This window comes from Tubulanus polymorphus, chromosome 10 (genome assembly GCF_964204645.1).
Source record: "Tubulanus polymorphus chromosome 10, tnTubPoly1.2, whole genome shotgun sequence".
In the NCBI taxonomy this organism is placed as follows: Eukaryota; Metazoa; Nemertea; class Palaeonemertea; order Tubulaniformes; family Tubulanidae; genus Tubulanus; species Tubulanus polymorphus.
In genome coordinates, this window is record NC_134034.1 from 759,468 (window position 1) to 782,204 (window position 22,737).

Here is a 22,737-nt window from a genome sequence, read left to right on the forward strand (position 1 = left end):
CCGTTTGCCAGCAATTCGATGCAATGTGATATTGTATAATACATGCATGCCGGATATTTGTGCATTTCTAATTATGCTTTCTATGCGAGACTAATTAGAAATTTGGATAGAACTGTCAGTTAGATTTGACTTCCGGATAGCGAGTTAACAATTAGTTCATTCGCGAGTGAAATTTTAATTTGTCGAGCTGAACTGTGGAACTGATTCCTGACCTGTGGAACTGATTCCTGAACTGTGGAATTGAGCCCTGAACTGTGGAACTGATTCCTGATTTGTGGAATTGAGCCCTGAACTGTGGAACTGATTCCTGAATTGTGGAACTGAGTCCTGAACTGTGGAACGGATTCCTGAACTGTGGAACTGAGTCCTGAACTGTGGAACTGAGTCCTGAACTGTGGAACTGATTCTGAATTGTGGAACTGATTCCTGAATTGTGGAACTGGATCCTGAATTGTGTAATTTGGTCCAGGATTGTGGAGCTTAGTCTTCGACGAGTCCCCTCTATAGTTTAAATGCTGGGAAAAGCGGCAACAATTTTGAAAAACCTTCATTCATTCAAAAATTCCATCATTCTTCGTTTCTCGACGATTTATTTCTACGATATTTGACACAAGATGAATTCCTTCTAAATTGTCTCTCACTCCCTCAGTTTCCTCCGCGCTGGAATCCGCAAATCTCCGCTTAAAAGATTCCAGCGGTTTTGGAGGCGCTAACACAGGGGTCATATTTCAATTTGCGTCAGCAGCTGCAGCAGCGACAGCAGCAGCAGCAGCCTGCTCGGATCGACGGGGATAGACCACACATTGATAAAAGGGTGATGCTAATAGTCATGAGGTGTAACCTAAACCCCGGACACTGATATGACAGTCTAATAGCTTCCAGATTATATCAAGAGGTAAAGACAGTCCATTTACGCGATTTAATTATTTAAAGTGATCGTCTGACAGAGAGAGAGAGAGAGAGAGACGGAGAGTGAGAACGGGTTTTAAATTGTCAGAGGAGTCATCTCCGGAACTGCGGCCGCTGAAATAACCATGGTCATGAATGTGCAAATTTGTGGTTTCTTGCGTATCAGGCGGCCCATCTGTACTCTATATTGCTGAAGAACACCTCAGCAAGAACCCTGGGTTCTTCGAGGAACCGTTTGGGCGTATAGGCAATTCATTGATTATTTTTTCTAGACTCAATTGTGTTGAATTTTAATATCATACCATCCTTGCGCCTTGCACCTTACAAAATCGTAGGAAATAAACACATCAGTTTTCTTAGAAGCAAACTCATCCTAATAGATGATGAAAAATGGAAAAGGCAGAAATTAATTGAATCAGAGAATCGCGTGTAAAACGGCGATATTTGCGGCTACGGCTGGTGCGGTTTACCGGTTCCACTTCGCTAGAAAATAAACCTTAATTACATAGACCGCGTAGCAGACAGATCCACCGTTAATTTATTAATTGATTTGTTAATTAGCTATGGATTAAACCGTGCAGCGGCCGTACGAATAGTCGCAATAATCCGATATTTATGAAAATGATGACCATCCAGACAACTAAATCATCAACATCGACCATAATTACACACGTGTAATTCAAAACTTTACTGGCGCGGGAGCGAAATCAAATTAACACGACCGTTAACTGCCAATCAATTTTCCGATGTTAATTAATCAAATCAATGGTTTCACTAATTGATAAGGAAAACGTATAACCGTATTGTGGTTCCTAAACCGCGCCTATCTCGCCGAGCGAAATGTTGAATTCGCGTGAATGGACGGACAGTATTCTTCAAGCGCTTACAGAAAGCATGATGTAAAAACTATCGTTTCTGAAATATGACCCAGGATTAAAGAAACTCCCTCGGGCAAATTCCGTACTCTATTTTTCGTAACTGGCTTTTAAGAGCTGCTTTTAGATTTGATATATCATCAGTTGTCGCATTCATACTCGCTCCATTCATTCAACTGTGTACGCGGCCCTACATTATTTATTTCTATATCCATCAAGCAATAACTGAGATCACTCTGATATAATATCTTTAATAAAACCTCTCCATCTCCCTCCCTCCCTCTCTCTTCTCTCCCTCTCTCCTCGCATCCATATATCCTCTCATTTTCCTCTCTATCTCTCTCTTCTTTCCTCTCTCTCATCTCCCTCTCTCCCCTCTCTCCCTCTCTGGTCTCCTTCTCTACGTCTCTCCCTCTCTCCTCCATCTCATCTCTTTCCATCTCTTCTCTCTCTAACCCACTCTCCCTCTTTTCTCCTTCCTACTCATATCTAAGATGTACAGATCAAAGCTATAGGTTTAAGTATTCGTTGTGAAGTTCGATTCCGCTGATGCATCTTTTTACTTGAACACATGAAAGCCAGAAATTATTAGAAAGTGACGATAAAAACCCGAATAAAAGCCGATCTCAGACGCTGACTGCTGCTGAGGTTTAATATACATACATCAATAACAAATCAATGCGAGAAAAAACAACAAGTTTATAGACGAATATAAAATGAACTCCCCTACCCTATACAGATCATAGAACTGAACAGTTCTCTCTCTCTCTGGCCTGCTTCTCATCCGACCGAGCCTAGCACCATAAATACATCCGACGTACTACTAAAATTTATTTTCTAAACTATAACTATATCCCTATCGACGAGTGTTGATGTATCGAGGCTTTTTGTGGAACTTTTACATCATTTTCATGATTTACCCGACCACAGTTATTGGTCTGTACATGTCAAGTTGAAACAAGTTCAAATGTAATTTTTTCATCTTCAAATAAAGACCTCTGTCTATTTTTCTAGATTTGATTTCTATCTACTTATTTGTAGTGTCCCTTACAAACCCACCAAGTCACGCCTGCTAGGCACCAGTCACACCTATCGGGACTGAAACTGAGTAGGTTTGGTTTTAATTTTATATCTCTTTTTGGGATCTATGTAAGCGATGTTGCACCTACCACGCATCAAGTGTTCAGAAAAAAGTTCGAGCAAAGAATCGCCGATCTTCATCCGAAAGCTGGAGTTGTCTAACCTGGAAAAACGGAATCAAGTTTCGCGTCCCTCGTGGGTGAGACAGTGTTGAAAATTAGATTAAAAAATTGAAGCTGTCAGACAGTAAATACACCTCGCAAAATAACGAAACAATCTTCCCTCGAGCCTGACAGACACTTCGGTCTAAATACACATTCAATATTCAATTAACTTTCAATCAGGATCCTAGTCTCACGGGGGACACTCTAAAGTCAGAAACTTCGAATAAATATGTGTATATTACGTATGTTTGAGTTTTTATTAGAATGGTTGCATATTTACGCAGACGATTCTCCTAGACCGCGAACAAACATCGTATTGATCGAAGAAAGACAGGTAAATCTCTCCGCTGACACAAGGAGGAATTCAAAATACGACTTCTCTTTCATTATACGTACTAAGTATACACTGAGACAAGATCTGGTACAGACAACCATGGACGTATAAACTAGATTATACGTCCATGGGACAACCAACCAGACAAGGCAGCGGTTTCTGCACGTGGTGGTGTATTCGAGGGCATGTCGAAAAAGGTTCCCCTCCCCCCATTGTAAATCTGAAAATCTGAATCTGAAGTTGCTTGGCTTTGCATTTATACCACAAGGTCAGGTAAAGACAGACAGGGCATTATTCACTTGGCTCGTGTATATATATATCTTTATGATAGGAAAAACCACGCCAAGTTTAATGTAGACATCAACTAACGATTTTAGACACAATAACTCGTTCAGTGGCAACAACAGAGCGATGCCCCAGATTCCAGTTTAAACAGATACCTGAATTAAATCCAAACGTAGAGTGAATCCTGTGAAGTTTTAAAATAGATTGGCTATTGAACTAAATTCGTCTTAGACTGGTTTTAAAACTAAGCCATGACCGGCGTGAAAGACGGGTTTTAAAACTAAGCCATGACTGGCGTGAAACTGTAGATTGAACTAAGCATATCAGTTTTATAGATCGGTTGAACCACCAATGAGTCGCGGTAACATGGGACATCTAAAAACGCCGTGTAAAATAACGGACAATATTATTGAAATATCTATTTGAAAATGACTTACCGAATTTGACGAAGCGATGAGCACCAAAACGAGCGATAAAACCATCAACATATTGATGTAGATAATTGAGTCCACGAATCGCGTCCGAATCTACACCAACTTTAGAATTCCATAAGTGACGAGACGCTAGTCAGAGCTGCTCGCGCGCGCGTGAGTAGATACAACTCCGTGACTCTGTCACTGCGCATTCATCGTCATTTAGAACAATATCACAAGTTGTGTATCGCTGGTTTTAACTTCCTTATAATCTGCAGCCAGGTTTTTGTCACGATTTCAGTGATGAACTCGACAGCCTGTCTACCGCCACATTCTATCGTTATGTGAACGATGGAAGGAGGTGATGAAAGTTTAATTTGACCGCGCATCGCAACTCGCTTGCCGGCGCCACCGCATCACGTCACGTCGATCCGATACAACTGCTTCACATTGCGGCTGCCAGATCACTGGCGGCGTACACGCACACGCACCACGCATGCACGCACGCACGCATGCGGTCGGAAGTTTAGTCAATTTATGGCTTCTTTTTCAAACGACTTAAAAGCTTCCTGAGACCGTGAGAAATTTACCCTACTTTATAAACTCGACTGGTGCAGTCAGCCACAGCGCCAACCTGAAATCACTAGGTCCACTAGGAGGCACGCTCGTCTAGGCTGAACTAACACGATTAACCTTAAACTAACTTTATTCATAGTAAATTTATCGCAAGCGGTGAAAATTTACATAATTTCAAACACGAGATTTTTTTGTCATTTCAGTTCATTGAAAAACCAACAGAGGGCGTAAAACGCATCCTTTAAACCTGAAAAACCCAACGGTCAACTTAGCTAAATTCATTAAGACCGGCTTAGATGTATATAGATCCCTCCAATAGTATATATAGTATTGTAAATAGTTGATGTATATATATTTTGTTAAGTTTTCATTCTCAAAATTTTAATCACTTCAGTGTTGTTTTGTAAGTATTTGTAAATACATGTGTAATAGTTTTCCTCCATATACCATGGAAATGTTTGGAGTGTAAATAAATCGTAATCGTAATCGTAATCGTAATCGTAATCGAAACCACAGAGGAAACTACAAACATGCTATATTAACAATATTCAAAATGCATCGGTTATCAAAAGATACAGTATAAAATAAGAATGATAATATATTTTCTTATATAACGTGGTTATAAAAACTAAACCACCGCGGTTTACGTTCGAAAACTACATTTGAAAAGTATAAGTTAAAGATTAAACACGATTTTATGAGTTTATAAAAAGAAAATCTGGATTTGAAGGCTGAGACAGATGGAGACTCTGAACAGGCAGATGGAAACGCTCTTATGCTACGAGGTAGTTTATATAGTACTAACTACTAGTTGATTAGGCAACGCAACTATTTTAGAAACGACGACTGTGCAGTATTTCAAAATGTTAAGTACAATCGGCTGAGCTTACAAGATTTGCAACATTGAGATTAATCTATAACGTTTATTATATAGAAATATATGAGACCATGTAGAAAAGCGTGCTGAGAGTAACTTAGACTTCACCGTAAAACTTTAAGTTCAGTTGTATCCGATAGATGGCGAACTAGTGGCGCATTCACACGTTCCGTAAGTTTATAATTTTTATTAGTTTAGATGATGCTGTGATTGTTTCGTTTGCTTTTGTATGTTTTCGGCTTTATGTCGCTTGGTTTCCCAAGACTATAACCCTATTGGATTAGTAATCAACGTCGTTTCCGATAGATGGCGTACTAGTGGCGAGGTTGTACTCAATATGAAGTATTAAATTGATTTGAATCCCAAACGCTTTGGATCAAAATCGCAGTATAAATATCAGGGATATAAGACGCGTTTATGAGCAATAAGACGCCGCCGGGCCCGAAACTCAACTCCAAAACCGTCCGGTGCTGCCATCTATATACGTTTCGACTACTAGCAGTGTTGGTTTCAGTTTTAGGAAATGATTCACCGGGCGTTCCCTTAGGTGTCCGATGCGTATAGCCGCCTTCTTTATAATTGAAGAAATCGCCAGGCTAGAACCTAGCGCAAGGATATTCGGCGCCTTTGTAAACACACACCAGTCGATTGCCAGACCACTGCGTTCAAATTGCTAATACATTTGTATGGAAACGACGAAATAATTCAATTATAATTCTTGTCGATTTTAATTATAGATTCTGTATATAATAAACAATTTTAGATTCAATTCATTGTCTCTTGAAATTTTTTATAGAAATCAGGCTTTGAAGATGGTTGTTTTGAGAACGTGTGACTATAAGGCGTACGATCTAAACTCGACTATAGTTTACATGTAGTGACAAGTTTTTACTTCCTGGTTCCGTGAATTTCGCGTTTATTTCCCCGACCCGAGGATTTTCTGGTGTTTTGTGAATGATGTCATCCTAGGCCGCTCGAGCCTATTGATCAACCGAAACTGGAGTTTGAAAGTTTAAAGATTATGGTTCTACAACAACTTGTTGATGAGGTAAAGAACGCTCCCTATTTTCGACCCGACCGACGAAGTCGAAACGAAGTCTGATCCCCAGCCCCCACCCGACCTACACCTTTACCCCTCCCCACCGAACTTGAGACTTGATCTCCCCTCTTCCTACCTGTATTCCCAGACCCCAGCCCCTCCCACACAGCAACCAGGCCTGTTCACGAAGGTAGGGTCGACGGAAATGTCCTCTCTAGTGAGAGTGTCTATATCTGTCTCCTCAGCATCGATCACCCATCAATGTGTGCCTGGTTTCGTGATTCATATAATGATCTTATCCCCCTCTGTGTACACAGCTATCTGTGGCCTTGGAATTATTGATTGAAATGTTAATTTCTCATCTGTTTTAGCCGCCTCTAGTACAGGCATGTTTCCACGGCGACCCGGATGAAGTACGCGCTCTTCTCTACAAAAAAGAGGACGTTAATTATCAGGTAGAAAAATTACCGAATTCGCTTCGACAGTATCGATGATGTCATAGGGGGATTTATGGAGGCACACATAGTTCTAGAATTTGCGATAGAAATTGAGTTGATTTCAGCTTATTTAGGCCTACAATATCTTGACTTTAAAGTCAAGTTTTAACTCGGAGAACTGTGGACCTGGGTCCACAACTGTAGAATTGGGTTTAGAACTGTGGATCTGGGTCCACAACTGTAGAACTGGGTTTAGAACTGTGGATCTGGGTCCACAACTGTAGAACTGGGTTCAGAACTGTAGAATTGGGTTTAGAACTGTGACTGGTAGTGATGAGACTGTTGAGATAGTGATATGTTGATTGTTGTTTTTAGGACGGCGAGAGGCGAAGTCCCCTTCACGCTGCTGCGTTCTGCGGTGAAGCTGAAATCGCTGATTTATTGATTCTAAGCGGAGCTCGAGTTAATACTAAAGATAATAAATGGTTGACACCGTTACATAGAGCATGCTGCAGTAACAGTGATGTAAGTATTGATGATGTCATAGGGGGATTTATGGAGGCAGACATCTTTCCTTGAAGTGTCTATAGATCAAATCACTACTAGACAATATGATGATGTCATAGGGGGATTTATGGAGGCAGACATCTTTTCTAGAAGTGTCTATAAATCTAATCACTAGTAGATAATTTGATGATGTCATAGGGGGATTTATCGAGGCAGACATCTTTTCTAGAAGTGTCTATAGATCAAATCACTAGTAGACAATTTGATGATGTCATAGGGGGATTTATGGAGGCAGACATAGTTCTAGAACTTAAGTGTCTATAGATGAAATCACTAGTAGGTAGTCTGATGATGTCATAGGGGGATTTATGGAGGCAGACATAGTTCTAGAACTTAAGTGTCTATAGATGAAATCACTAGTAGGTAGTCTGATGATGTTATAGGGTGATGTAAAGGTAGCTCTATGGGTTGTTGTATATTTGTTGTAGGAGACAGTAGAAGTGTTATTGAGGCATTCAGCTGATGTAAACGCTCGTGATAAGAACTGGCAGACGCCGTTACACGTCGCTGCTGCTAATAACGCTATCAAATGTGCCGAGTATATTATACCATTGTTAGCTAACGTGAATGTATCGGATCGGGCCGGGCGGACATCTTTACATCACGCGGCTTATAACGGACATGCTCAGGTACGTCGTGTTACTTTTACTTATCAGCCTGGAACCTGCACTCCTTCAGACAATCTGTAACCTGCAGCCCTTCAGACAATCTGCAGCCTGTAACCTGCAGCCCTTCAGACAATCTGTAACCTGCAGCCCTTCAGACAATCTTTAACCTGCAGCCCTTCAGATAATCTGCAGCCTGTAACCTGCAGCCCTTCAGACAATCTGTAACCTGCAGCCCTTCAGACAACCTGCAACCCTCAGACAATCTGCAGCCTGGAACCTGCAGCCCTTCAGACAATCTGCAGCCTGTAACCTGCAGCCCTTCGGACAATCTGCAGCCTGTAACCTGCAGCCCTTCAGACAATCAGCAGCCTGTAACCTGCAGCCCTTCGGACAATCAGGAACCTGCAACCCTTCAAACTCCTGCTGATTGATACCGGTAGATTGCTCTGTCACTGTCTGTTATGTAGATTATGTTGATTATGTAGATTATGTATTGATTATGTTTTGTAGATGGTGAAACTATTATTAGAACACGGAGCAACAATAAACGCGTTTGATAAGAAAGACAGACGTGCGATTCATTGGGCGGCGTTTAGAGGTCATCAGGAGGTCATTAGAGTTCTCGTACAGAACGGAGCCGAACTCAACTGCAGAGATAAACAGGTGAGTTTCAACACAAACCCTGGCAGGCGAGCATCAACCCCTAGAACCAGACCATTTTACAATGATTAGATACAAGAGTTACTGCACGTCACTGTCAGTCTTACCCAGCAGCAGTCAACTCAGTTAAACAGCTCTCAAGTCATGAGTGAATTGAAAAAAGATTTCTGTAAACGAAACATCAACTTTATAAATCACAATTGAATCGCTAGATAAAAGATTACCTGCAAATGTCAGATACTTCATAAACCAACTGAATTTTACTAGAACTTATGAAAAAGGCTATTTCTTTATCTAAAACAGTTAACTATATTTCAGTAAACCAAACATTAAATTTAGGATTCACTTGTTTTAGTGTTGTATGGGGGTTAACGCTATTTATGTTATTTACAGATGTTTACGCCGCTGCACGCGGCCAGCGCGGGAGGTCAGGTCAGCACGGTTAGAGATCTATTAGAGTTAGGAGTTGAGGAAGATGCAGTGAACGCCTGCGGTAACACGGCGCTACACGTCGCGTGTTTAAACGGTCAGGATATGGTCGTTAACGAGGTCATCTGTCACGGAGCCAATATCAACGTCACCAATCACCAGATGATGGTAAGTCTGAATCATCCGTAATTCCCCCTATGACATCATTGTCAGCGTTTTACATAGGATACTGTAGAGGAGGCGGGAATCTCATCGTTGAAAAAATCTGATCTAAAGAAAAGATGTCTGACTCTGTTAATCTCACTATAACATCATAAGAATTTCTAGTTAAGTGATTTTATCTAAAAATGATTTAAGAAAAAGATGTCTGCCTCTATAAATCCCCTATGACATCATCAAATTGTCTACAAGTGATTTGACCTATACGCACTTCTAGAAAAGATATCTGCCTCCATAAATCCCCCTATGACATTATCAAAATACCTACTAGTGATTTGATCTATAGATACTTCTAGAAAAGATGTCTGCCTCCATAAATCCCTCTTTGACATCATCAAATTGTCTACTAGTGATTTGACCTATAGACACTTTGAGAAAAGATTTCTGCCTCCATGAATTTTCCTTTGATCTCATGATTACTGAAACTTCATCTACAGACATTTCACTACAAAAATGATGGCGTCTTCCTTTAATCTCCCTATGACATCACAGAATTGTCAACTCTTCCAGAGAAGATACCTGAAAAGATGAAATCACTTTAGACAATATGATGATGTCATAGGGTGATTAATGGAGTCAGCCATGTTATTCTATGATTGTTGTATGATTTCAGACACCGTTACACTACGCGGCAGCTGCGACTCACGGCGCCATGTGTTTAGAGATCATCGTAAACGAGGGAGCAGACGTCAACGCTAGGGTACGTCACCATCAACGCCACCTGCTGGCGAATACGGCGAACTACGACCTCGTAATCGTCGCGCCGGTCGCGTTTTACGTTATTAATCGGTTATGACTATTTGCAGGATCAGGATAATCGGACTCCGTTGCACATGACGGCGTTGCACGGACGGTTCACGCGCGCTCAGTCACTGTTACAACACGGGGTCAACGTCGACGCCGTGGATTCGCACAATAATACAGCGTTACACATAGCGGCGCGATACGGGCACGAGTTGATGATTGACACGCTTATAGCTAATGGGGCGGAGCCTATCAAGTAGGTTTATAGTATGATACACTCCCCCTCATCTGTACCTACCCGACAGACTGAAGCTACCCGGCCTCATCTGTACCTACCCGACAGACTGAAGCTACCCGACCTCATCTGTACCTACACGACAGACTGAAGCTACCGGGCCTCATCTGTACCTACACGATAGACTGAAGCTACCCGGCCTCATCTGTACCTACCCGATAGACTGAAGCTACCCGACCTCATCTGTACCTACCCGACAGACTGAAGCTACCCGACCTCATCTGTACCTACACGACAGACTGAAGCTACCGGGCCTCATCTGTACCTACACGATAGACTGAAGCTACCCGACCTCATCTGTACCTACCCGACAGACTGAAGCTAAGTGTTAAATGTTGTTGTTCATGTTTAGGACGGGACCGTGTGGAATGTTACCGATTCACCTAGCTGCGTTGAATGGTTACCTCGATTGTTGTAAGAAACTCCTCGGCGCCGTTCGACAATTCGACATCAATACAACCGACGATCTCGGACGAACTTGCCTCGACGCTGCAGCCTGTCAGGGGTAGGTGTACAACTGTTATCCTAATATTCTACATAGTTAATGATGTCATAGGTGGATTTATGGAGGCAGACATCTTTTCTCAAAGTGTCTATAGATCTAATCACTAGTAGACTATTTGATAATGTCATAGGGGGATTTATGGAGGCAGACATCTTTCCAGAAGTGTCTATAGATCAAATCACTAGTAGACTAATTGATGATGTCATAGGGGGATTTATGGAGGCAGACATCTTTTCTAGAAGTGTCTATAGATCTAGTCACTAGTAGACAATTTGATGATGTCATAGGGGGATCTACTACTTGAGGTGGCCATGTTGAATGAGATTAATGTGTGATATTTCAGTAATGTCGAAGTGGTTGATTATCTACTATCGGCTGGCGCTGATTTCCGGTTAAGAGATGCGTCCGGTCGCACAGCGCTGCATTACGCGGCGGCTAATACCAATCATCAGTGCGTTATATCTCTAATGGCCGCCAGGTCGAATATAGATCTACAGGATCAGAGAGGATGTACGGCGTTGCACTATTCCGCTGCATTCGATAGCGACGCCAAGTGAGTATTAAATACATCCTACAATTCATTAGAATTGAATTTGAAACTATAAAGACTTAGACACTGATGACTTGCTGCCTGAAAGTACTGCTTACTACCTCACAACTCATGTACACAGACAGAACCTAATACCAGTGTTAAGACCATTTTGGTTCTATAACCGATCTAACAACTTTAGGACCAGACTAAGCTCATTTTGATTCCATAACCAATCTAACAACTTCAGACCAGTGTTAAGACCATTTTGGTTCTATAACCAATCTAACAACTTAAGACCAGTCTAAACTCATTTTGGTTCTATAACCAATCTAACAACTTAAGACCAGTCTAAGCTCATTTTGGTTCTATAACCAATCTAACAACTTAAGACCAGTCTAAACTCATTTTGATTCCATAACCAACCTAACAACTTAAGACCAGTCTAAACTCATTTTGTTTCTATAACCAATCTAACAACTTAAGACCAGTCTAAGCTCATTTTGATTCCATAACCAATCTAACAACTTAAGACCAGTCTAAGCTCATTTTGGTTCTATAACCAATCTAACAACTTAAGACCAGTCTAAGCTCATTTTGGTTCTATAACCAATCTAACAACTTAAGACCAGTCTAAGCTCATTTTGATTCCATAACCAATCTAACAACTTAAGACCAGTCTAAGCTCATTTTGGTTCTATAACCAATCTAACAACTTAAGACCAGTCTAAGCTCATTTTGATTCCATAACCAATCTAACAACTTAAGACCAGTCTAAGCTCATTTTGGTTCTATAACCAATCTAACAACTTAAGACCAGTCTAAGCTCATTTTGGTTCTATAACCAATCTAACAACTTAAGACCAGTCTAAGCTCATTTTGATTCCATAACCAATCTAACAACTTAAGACCAGTCTAAGCTCATTTTGGTTCTATAACCAATCTAACAACTTAAGACCAGTCTAAGACCATTTTGGTTCTATAACCAATCTAACAGCTTGAGATCAGTCGAAGCTCATTTAGTTTATCTAACAAGTCCAGTCTCTAGATTTAGGACCACTTATGGGCATACTCAAGTCATAACTGGATACTTGTCCTGTTTTAGCCTTCGGCTTACTTTAGTAAATACTTTATTTTACAGACTTTGAAGTCAGTTATTGTAATTATTTTGTAGAGTTGTTGAGTTGTTATTGCGTCACAATGCAAACGCTTGTCTTCGTGATGAAGATGGGTTCAATGCCGTCCACTACGCTTCATTAAACGGCAATAAGGCTGCCGTAGAAATGGTACGTATCATGATCTAGTTAGAGTTAACTCTGAACTCGGGATCCGGTTCTACAGTTCTGAGTTAAGAGTTAACTGTGAACTCGGGATCCGGTTCTACAGTTGTGAGTAAGAGTTAACTGTGAACTCTGGATCCAGTTCCACAGTTCTGAGTTAAGAGTTAACTGTGAACTCAGGATCCAGTTCTACAGTTGTGAGTTAGAGTTAACTCTGAACTCGGGATCCAGTTCCACAATTGTGAGTATGAGTTAACTGTGAACTCTGGATCCAGTTCTACAGTTGTGAGTTAAGAGTTAACTCAGGATCCAGTTCCACAATTGTTAGCAAGAGTTAACTGTGAACTCGGGATCCAGTTCCACAATTGTGAGTAAGAGTTAATTGTGAACTCAGGATCCAGTTCCACAGTTGTTAGTAAGACTTAACTGTGAACTCAGGATCCATTACCACAGGGTTGTGAATTTTGTTGAAATCAGTTCATTTTCAGTGTTTTAATATCTTTATGAGTCAAATCTTAACTCTGAACTGTGGAACTGGATGCAGTTAGTTATCCACATGTTAATTCTAACCAACCTCCTTTTAACTGCAATTCCCCGCCTGTTTACTATATAGAATTGAATTGAATTATTTGCTATTTTGTTTTTTAGTTGCTTGATTTGGCAGCTACTGAATTACTATGTCACAGTATAGGATCTCCAACCACTCCTTTACATATAGCAGTAAGTACTATTGAATACTACAATATCAAATCACCTTCATCATTTATTGATCACTCTTACTCTTACTGGAATAACAGCGGTCTAGTTGTTTCGGGTTATGTTTCTTTATCAATACTTCATTCAGTAAAAAATGAATGAATCGTAACATTTTATAACTAAAAATTTCTCTGATTAACTCGAGGAATTTTGTATAAATCACATGGAAACCCTACTGTAGTTCCTAGAAATGACGCTAAAGAGCGAGCTGGAAATTTCCTAGAAATTACTCTATTCCAATTTCCTGTTCGTAATTCCTAGAAATGGCTATGGAATCAGGGTCAGGGTTAACGTTAGTTTTGTTATTACAGGCTTACAACGGTCACTCAGGAGTTGTGAATATACTAATGCACTATTTAGCCAATATAGATATACAAGATTGCCAGGGTAAGTGTGTCGGTCTGATCAGGCCCATAGAGAGCCCTTAGAGGCCGGTAGAGATGTCAGTCCCTATAGAGAGCGGTTAGAGGCCGGTAGAGATGTCAGTCCCTATAGAGAGCCCTTAGAGGCCGGTAGAGATGTCAGTCCCTATAGAGAGCCATTAGAGGCCGGTAGAGATGTCAGTCCCTATAGAGAGCCCTTAGAGGCCGGTAGAGATGTCAGTCCCTATAGAGAGCCGTTAGAGGCCGGTAGAGATGTCAGTCCCTATAGAGAGCCCTTAGAGGCCGGTACAGATGTCAGTCCCTATAGAGAGCCATTAGAGGCCGGTAGAGATGTCAGTCCCTATAGAGAGCGGTTAGAGGCTGGTAGAGATGTCAGTCCCTATAGAGAGCCATTAGAGGCCGGTAGAGATGTCAGTCCCTATAGAGAGCCGTTAGAGGCCGGTCGAGTTGATAATGTGTATGTACGGTATGTATTTCAGGACGAACCCCTCTTCACGTTGCTGCTGGTAGTGGACATATCGATATCTGTGACAATCTATTATCGCAAGGATCGCTGTTACTAGTGAGAGACGCAATTACTAGAGCTACACCTATACATATTGCTGGTCAGTACAATCTCATCATCAAATTGTCTACTAGTGATTTGATCTACAGACACTTCTAGAAAAGATGTCTGCCTCCATAAATCCCCCTATGACATCATCAAATTGTCTACTAGTGATTTCATCAATAGACACTATAGAAAAGATGTCTACCTCCATGAATCCCCCTATGACATCATGGAAAAAACACTTCAGTGAATGATCTATAGACACTAACAGAAAAGATGTCTGCCTCCATAAATCCCCCTATGACGTCATCAAATTGTCTTCTATTGATTTGATTAATCTATACGGGTAGACACTTCCAGAAAAAATGTTTTACTCCATCAGTCTATCTAGGGCTTTGATCTATAGCCAGTAAAGATGACTGCCTCTATAAATCCCCCTATGACATCATTGTTTTCTGTGTGTTTCAGCTGCGTACGGGCAGACGGAATGTTTGAGAGTTTTTCTAGAAAGTTCTGACGATCACCAAATTATTGATTGTTTGGACGATCAAGAAAGGTACGAATTAACATCAACAATCGCTCAACAATCATTCACAGTTACCGATCAATATTAATCATTGTTCGATTCCTCGTAGGACGCCTCTTCAGATTGCTATTGGTAACGGTCACACAGAGACTAGTTTATACCTCATTATAGGTGGCGCTAGTATTTCATCTGTAGATGTGTTCGGACGCACTGCATTACATAGAGCTGTAAGTAAAACAAACTCTTACCTCCCCTCACTCTCCTCTCTCTGCTCTTCTCCCTCTTTCTCTCCTCTTTCTCTCTCTGCTCTCTTCTCTCTCTTCCCCTCACTCTCTCCTCTCTTCTCTCTCTTTCTCGATATCTCTCCGTCTCCCCTCTCTCCCCTCTCTCTCTCTCCCCTCTCTCTCTCTCCCTCTCTCCCTCTCTCTGCTCTCTCTTCTCCCTCTCTCCTCCCTCCCTCCCTCCCCTCCCTCCCTCCCCTCCCTCCCTCTCCCTCCCTCTCCCTCCCCTCTCTCCCTCCCTCTCTCCCCCTCTCCATCCTGTAATCACTGTAATTACTGATTATTGATATCTAGGCTGCTAACGGTCATGAAGTTTGCGTTGAGGATTTACTACAACACGGAGCTGATCCGACGGTTAAAGATGGCCGAGGACGAACACCCTGCCACCTAGCGGCCATGTGTGGAAACGTTGTTGTACTGAACTCGCTATTACAGGTGAAGTAAAGTCTAATATCTGGTGTTTGTCGTTCATTCATCGATCAAAATTCGAATTATCATTTTTGATGTTTCTGATATTTTGTAGTCGGGTCCGCTGAGTTATAATCAGTTATTAGATCACCATGGTTACACTCCGTTACACTGGGCGTGTTATAACGGCCACGACACCTGCGTAGAGTTATTGCTTCAACAAACTCAACATAAGAAATTTTTCGGGAATCCTTTTACTCCGTTACATTGCGCTGTGTAAGTTTCACGCGATGATGTCATAGGGGGATTTTATGGAGGCAGACATCTTTTCTAGAAGTGTCTGTAGATCAAATCACTAGTACACAATATGATGATGTCATAGGGGGATTTATGGAGTCAGACATCCTTTCTGGAAGTGTCTTGCTCAAATCACTAGTAGACATAGGGGGATTTTAATGGCAGGTATCTTGTAAAAAACCTAATTGTCATTGCAGGATAAATGGTATCGATACTTGTACAGAATTATTATTAGATGCTTCCAATGGTCCAATATCGAATCTTAAAGACAGCAAAGGCAGGTCAGTGATAGTACCGGTATACCAGTTGGAATCCACACAACTGTGGAACTGGGTTCAGATTCACATAGAACCCACGCAACTGTGGAACTGGGTTCAGATTCACAACCCACGCAACTGTGGAACTGGGTTCAGATTCACATAGAACCCACACAACTGTGGAACTTGATCCAGAGTCAAATCAAACCCACGCAACTGTTGAACTGGATTCTGAGTCAAATCAAACCAACACAACTGTGGAACTTGATCCAGAATCGTTTCAACCCACACAACTGTGGAATTGTATCTAGAATCATTTCAACCCACACAACTCTGGGATTGGATCCAGAATCACATTAAACCCACACAACTGTGGAACTGGATCAGAATCACATTAGATGAATGTGTTTATATTCTGCTGTCCATACCGCTGTCTATTTTTTATATTTTATAGAACTGCTGTCCATACCGCTGTCTATTGTTTATATTTTATAGAACTGCTGTCCATGCTGCTGCCTACTCAGGACAATGTGAATCTCTACAGTTGTTATTAACTAATGGTGCTGATGTGAATGTAGTTGATGAAATGAATCGTAGTTCGTTGATGATGGCTGCGACGAGTGGAAACTGTTCGGCTATCGGTACGTTACACCGGTTCCTAGTTATATCTCATTTCATTTTGCTGTCAAATTCGCTTAAGTCATTAAGTAGTTGTGCTGATCATTTTGTTGACGACTTTTCCAAATGCACTTAATGCGATGAATTGCAAATAGAAATTGAGACTATGAAATAGAGATGACTTCAGAAATGTGATGATTTTATCAATGAATTGAGTTGGAAAACATGAATTTGGACTCAAAAATAAAGACAACTTCAGTAATGACTTTTGCGACCATGACTTCAGCGAGTCTTACTGTAAAGTCATTCTAAATGTCTTGGATCTTCATTACTTGAGCGGGGGCTGCATTTGGTCAAAAGTTATTATAGTTAACCAGTAGATAGTGACAATCAAAAATTCATTGTTACTACGATTTTCATCCGCTGGTCAAATCTTCGACGAACTCTTCAGTGACTGCTGACCACGACCCAGTTCCACAGTTGTGAGTTAGAGTTAACTCTGAGTTAGAATTAGTTCATTTTCAATGAGTTAAAACTCAGAGTCAAATCTTAACTCACAACTGTGGAACTGGGTCCTGTATATTTAATATATATTGAATGGTGTGTTTTATTGTTTTTATATAGAGTTATTATTAGAACATGAAGCTGATGTATCGTTGTGTGATATCCATCAGAACAATGTTCTGCATTACGCGTGCGCATTCGACGACGACAGCGCCGCCATTTTACTTCTTGATAAAATCGACGATAAGAACATCATCAACGCGGCGAACTGTGAACATAAAACGTTAGTAGACAATTTCTGGAATCGAGGGCTGATTCCATAGTCATGGCTTACACTTACGAACCAGTTCTATAATCTAACAGCTTAACCCTTTTAGTGCCGACTAATTAATACCCTATAGTGCTTAAGAAAATGTGAAAATTTGGGAAAATTCCGCCCTTGTGTGTTGAATAACCGGAATACCGCTACAGTGCGTCTACACCACGGCGCGGTTTATCATTAGTTACTGATATTTCACTATGTTTTACAGGTGCTGCCATCTTTCAATAGAGATAATTACTGATTACATCAATACTCCGCAGTGCGGTGTACTAGCAAAATTCATCACCGATTTATACACTGCACTGCGGTGTAGACGCACTGAAAGGGTTAAGACCAGTTTTGATATTTAAGACTGAGTTTGGACTTAAGTCTCGACTATGGTACCGGCCCCTAATTATTAGATCTAATTTACAGGGGTGGATTTACGACGTGGTTCTCCGAACCCACACCCATAACAAGGATTGGGACTAAGATATTTGTTTATGTAGTGTTACCCATGTTTCAGGCCTCTGCACCTGGCCGCTAAGAATGGTTTAGTCACCGTCGTTCAAATGTTGATAACAAGTGGAGCCAGTATCCTTGCGGTCGATGACAACGGGCACACGCCGGCATTGTCGTGCGCGCCTAACAACCGCGTCGCCGACTGCTTAGCGATAATCCTCGCGAATATGATGCCGTTTTCGAATTCAACGCAAGCGATTAGAATCGGTAAAAATAATCTGAGCGGAACTTATAGCTTGGGTAAGTCATTCACTCATTAACGGTTAACGTGGCCTCTCAACAACTCAAATCATTTATCTCTAACCTTGATTTGTATTATAGATGGCACCGCTGATAATCGAACTGCGAACGCTGCTGATACCGATAAAGACCTTGACCTTCCGAGTTCTCATCAAAGTTCTGATTCGGAGTTTTTTTAACGTTCAAATAATCGATGAATTATTCGAGAGGAAAAACAGACTTTTCCGTCTGTTGTTTTTAGCGTGATGTGTGTTACTGCGTGTATAATTCGATCCTCGCCGAGATTCAAACTCTGCTGCCATTGATTTTAGATCTATCGCCATTGATTCAATGAGAAATCTCATAAAATCAATGTTGGCCGAACCAAAATCAATGGTTTTGCGATGTCTATTCTATTTTAAAGTTCTGGTTCTGCAACGATTGCTTTCGAGATATCTTGCAATATAGGATACTCAACTGTTGCCTTTAGGAGATATTTCAATGTTCTGGATCTGTGACCATTGATTCTGGATCTGTTAACATTGATTCAGTGAGAAATCATATAGAATCAATGTTAACGAAACCCGAATCAATGGTGTTTATTATCATGTAGGGTACGCGAGTCGACATCGGAGGTTTGAGTCCCGACGAGGTTTCAATGATGATAAACCTTTTAAATTTTCTTGTTTACGAGTTTAGAGAAAAAATAATGATGATATAGATTTTAGTTTTTCATAGAGATCTCATACACAGTGAACACCAGCAGCAGCAGCAGCAGCAGCAGCAGCAGCAGCAGCAGCAGCAGCAGGTGCTCCAGTCCCTTTCTATAATCCTCTTACTAACTAAATCGGTATCACTGATTCTATCTTCCTCTCTCTCTCTCTCTTTCTTCATGAATTCTCAAACTCTTACTCCAGTAATTGAGTCTTAGTTGCGACAGAATTTCGACTGGATTCAGGTCTTCAGGATCTGTATTCCTATCACACTTGTTAAAATGTACAGGATGTTTATATGTATTGTGTACGCGCGTTTATATACTAGAAATATTACATTCCTTTTAGGTTTATTCAATTCTAGAGTATATTCTATATTTTTGTTAATATATTGTTATTTATTACTGAGTTAACGTCATCTCAAAATAGAGATAAGGAAAACATTCTCTCAAACCAACTCAGAGTGAAGGGGGGAGGGTGGTTACTTACTGGAACCAGGCGACCTTACGTCAGTTTGATGAATACTGAATTTTTATTTCATTAATAATTGATCCTAATCAAGTGGAAGGTCGTATTAATTATTCATGACCTTGTTCAGCTCCACTGAACCTTGGTATCGGTTCAAGGTTAAACTTAAAGGTTTTCTTCAATATTTTGAGATGGTCTAACTTTTTATTATAGTGTATTCAATTCTTTCTTTAGAGAATCTTAAGAGAAAGGGTTTATTTAAACAATATAGTTCTAAAAGTATGTATAGAGACTACCTAAAACAAGATGGCTGTCTCTATAAATCCCCCTACGACATCATCAGATTGCGCCTATTAAGGATCTACCGGTATATAGACACCCCCAGAAAACATGGCTGTCTTTCAATGAATACCCCTAGGAAATTGCTTCACAATTTTGAAATTCATCATGTCTGTGGTGCAGAGCATGTCTGTGGTGATTAGTGATGTCATAGGGGGATCTCGAGGCGTTGGCCATCTCAAAATTTAGATTTTATATAAAGTATCATGTGTATACCTCGGAGTGGGGAGGTGTCCAGCAAGGACAAATAGATATATCAAAGCACATAGAGACTTATCAATGAAAGGGGGAGGGGTATGGTCCTGGGGGGGGGGGGGGCGGCGTAATGAATAAAAGGCTTGTATACATACTTAATGAACAAACCTCTAATTTTTAGAGTTTATAAATTTGCTCAATAATATTCCGTTATATGAATTTAAATATAGATATTTTAAGTTATGATAATGTCTAGTAATGCAAGAGAGTTTAACCACAGTGAATGCATGGGACGGATTTTCATTTTAGGGCGTCACAATAAAACCTCAGTTTGACTAGTACGACAACCTGAACGTAAACCACACGATTTGGAATTCAGAATCTAAAACCTGTTGAAATCAATACATACGAATTCTTTTTTTAAGAAAAAAAAAACAATTTTGCAGAACGGCCTACATAAAACCAAATCTTTTTTTGTTATAACGTATTTGTTACATCGATTACTAAACAATATTTTTCCATCCAAAATGAATTGTTCTTCTAGTTATAACTTGTAAAATGTATGGAAATTATCCAGTAACATAAAAAAAAAGAATTGTTGATTTATGAGAAATAGAGATTGGTTATAACTTCATCGTTTTGTGATGTCATATTTTTAGTTCGCCGTGAACCCTAGTTTCAAACTGTATAAACAGAATTCCGGTACCATCCGCCACACATCACGTGCTCGTTACCACGGCAACCTTCGTTACATTCAGAATCAGGTACGCGACCTTGGTTGCCATAGAACTTGCCGCAGTAACATTCATCCCTATGTTGTACTGCCGCGTAGTAGTAACCTGGAGAAAGTCAATTAAAAACCGATCAAGGTGTAGAATTGTGAATTATATAAAAATCTGAATAACAAGTTCGTCTACTCAACATCAATTATATATGAAATATTTATAATATATAATATAATAATACATGTCATATACGTTGCTGGGCCGATTGTAAAGCCGCGATAGAGGCTGTATCCCAAAGGGACCCGAGCACACAGAAAAAAAGATTAATTTCATTAACAGTATCCAATATTATTTTTCATCCGTTACGAAATGTCTCCCTCTGGCCGTAGTATTGCTTCGATATACGGCCAGTATGACGTCATAGAGCGTACCTTTTTGCCCGCAGCTTTTTCTGCATAAGTCCGGATGTTGCGGGTTGTGATGTCCGGTCGTGAAGGGGAAATCCCTTGTTTCATTGTCGCGATAGCAACCTCGATAAACTGTGGAGATACAATCATAAATGTGGATTATATTATCACTATCTACAGTTCCACAATTTGTGGATATTTGTGGATTAGTTATAGAATCCTACTTTACTAGCGACACCTGGTGGATCAGCCCCCACATGCTATGGATATCGACGGATGCTGCTATGACAATGATACGAAGTAAAATAGATTTTTTTTCTAGAATGAGCAGACGATCAGGGGACAGCAAACCGTTTTCAGAGACTGTTCCTGACAATCAGAGGACAGTAAACCATTTTCAGAGACTGTTCCTGACAATCAGGGGACAGTAAACCATTTTCAGAGACTGTTCCTGACGATCAGGGGACAGTAAACCATTTTCAGAGACTGTTCCTGACAATCAGGGAACAGTAAACCATTTTCAGAGACTGTTCCTGACAATCAGGGAACAGTAAACCATTTTCAGAGACTGTTCCTGACAATCTGGGTCCAGTTCCACAGTTCTGAGTTAAGATTTGACCCTGGGTTAAAACATCGAAAATGAACTAACTTTAACTCAGAGTTAACTCTAACTCACAACTGTGGAACTGGGTCCAGGGGACAGAAACTGTTGCTGACGGTCAGAGGACAGACGTCTCTATTAACAGTTTGATGATTGAGTTTGTTGGACTGCAGACTGTGGTTTGTTTTTGCTGCTAGACGACGCTGTCCTCCGATTCATCAATTTGCTTGACGTATGTGAATAATGTATAGAATAGAAACAGCAGAACCATCAATTTTTCCACTGAGAATTTTCAACGATTATCAATATGTGAACTAATGATTCTGTGGCCAAAGAAAAAAGTTTTCCATCACGTTATTTGTGAATTTATTGACTTGACGAGTCTAGTCCTGAGAACATCCTGATCTTGTTTGACTAACGAGTAAATTAAACCTGGACACAAATGGGGAACTAGTACTGTAAGAGTCATATTGAACTGAACCCGCACTAGTGGAGAACAGGACGCAGAGACAAGTAGAAAACTCCATTTGTAATAATGAACAACGAAGAAATTACTAGTCAAATAAAACGATGTTGCCTAATCCGTGTGTCTTAATTCGTGGTAGATAACTTGGATTTCGAAAGTTTACTATCTTGACCCGTCAAGGGATTCGAACCCACTACGCTAAAGCTGTTCGCCGAACCCCTTGACCTCACGAATCGTTGGAGTCGTTACTAGCCGACCAGAATCCGGTCGTACCAATCACAGCGCTTGTAACAAACCGTCAGTAGACTTCTGTTGGTTTTCCATTTAAATGGACCAATCAGCGAACGTTTTACCGAACAAGGAAGTATTTCGCAAA

General features: G+C 40.6%; 2 protein-coding genes across 3 annotated transcripts in view; one reads left to right on the forward strand and one right to left on the reverse strand.

Annotated features, from left to right (window-relative positions):
* LOC141911789 (secretin receptor-like) overlaps positions 1–4,509 on the reverse strand; it is a 33,740-nt gene extending 29,231 nt beyond the window's left edge. For both annotated transcript variants that reach the window (XM_074802840.1, XM_074802838.1), the window contains exon 1: positions 4,085–4,509. In XM_074802840.1, coding sequence (XP_074658941.1) covers positions 4,085–4,135 — 51 coding nt within the window. In that variant the 5' untranslated portion in view covers positions 4,136–4,509. The remainder of the gene's footprint in view (positions 1–4,084) is intronic.
* Positions 4,510–6,422: 1,913 nt separating this feature from the next.
* LOC141911783 (serine/threonine-protein phosphatase 6 regulatory ankyrin repeat subunit C-like) lies at positions 6,423–20,789 on the forward strand. The gene is made up of 23 exons (XM_074802833.1): positions 6,423–6,561; positions 6,924–7,007; positions 7,365–7,514; positions 7,985–8,185; positions 8,675–8,827; positions 9,218–9,421; positions 10,086–10,172; positions 10,279–10,472; positions 10,864–11,016; positions 11,360–11,569; positions 12,720–12,831; positions 13,474–13,545; positions 13,893–13,968; positions 14,444–14,569; positions 14,983–15,070; positions 15,150–15,267; positions 15,616–15,756; positions 15,845–16,005; positions 16,224–16,307; positions 16,779–16,924; positions 17,526–17,688; positions 18,233–18,468; positions 18,550–20,789. Exons 1-23 carry the CDS (start codon positions 6,535–6,537, stop codon positions 18,645–18,647), a joined length of 3,084 nt encoding a protein of 1,027 aa, XP_074658934.1. The 5' UTR covers positions 6,423–6,534; the 3' UTR covers positions 18,648–20,789.
* The last annotated feature ends 1,948 nt before the right edge of the window (positions 20,790–22,737 follow it).

Bases quoted from the DNA above. Each gene is read 5' to 3' on its own strand.
- LOC141911783 (XM_074802833.1), top strand. From the start codon at position 6,535: ATGGTTCTACAACAACTTGTTGATGAG. The intron at 10,173-10,278 runs GTACGTCACCAT...GACTATTTGCAG, and splicing joins GAGCAGACGTCAACGCTAGG to GATCAGGATAATCGGACTCC. The intron at 13,546-13,892 runs GTAAGTACTATT...TTGTTATTACAG, and splicing joins CCACTCCTTTACATATAGCA to GCTTACAACGGTCACTCAGG.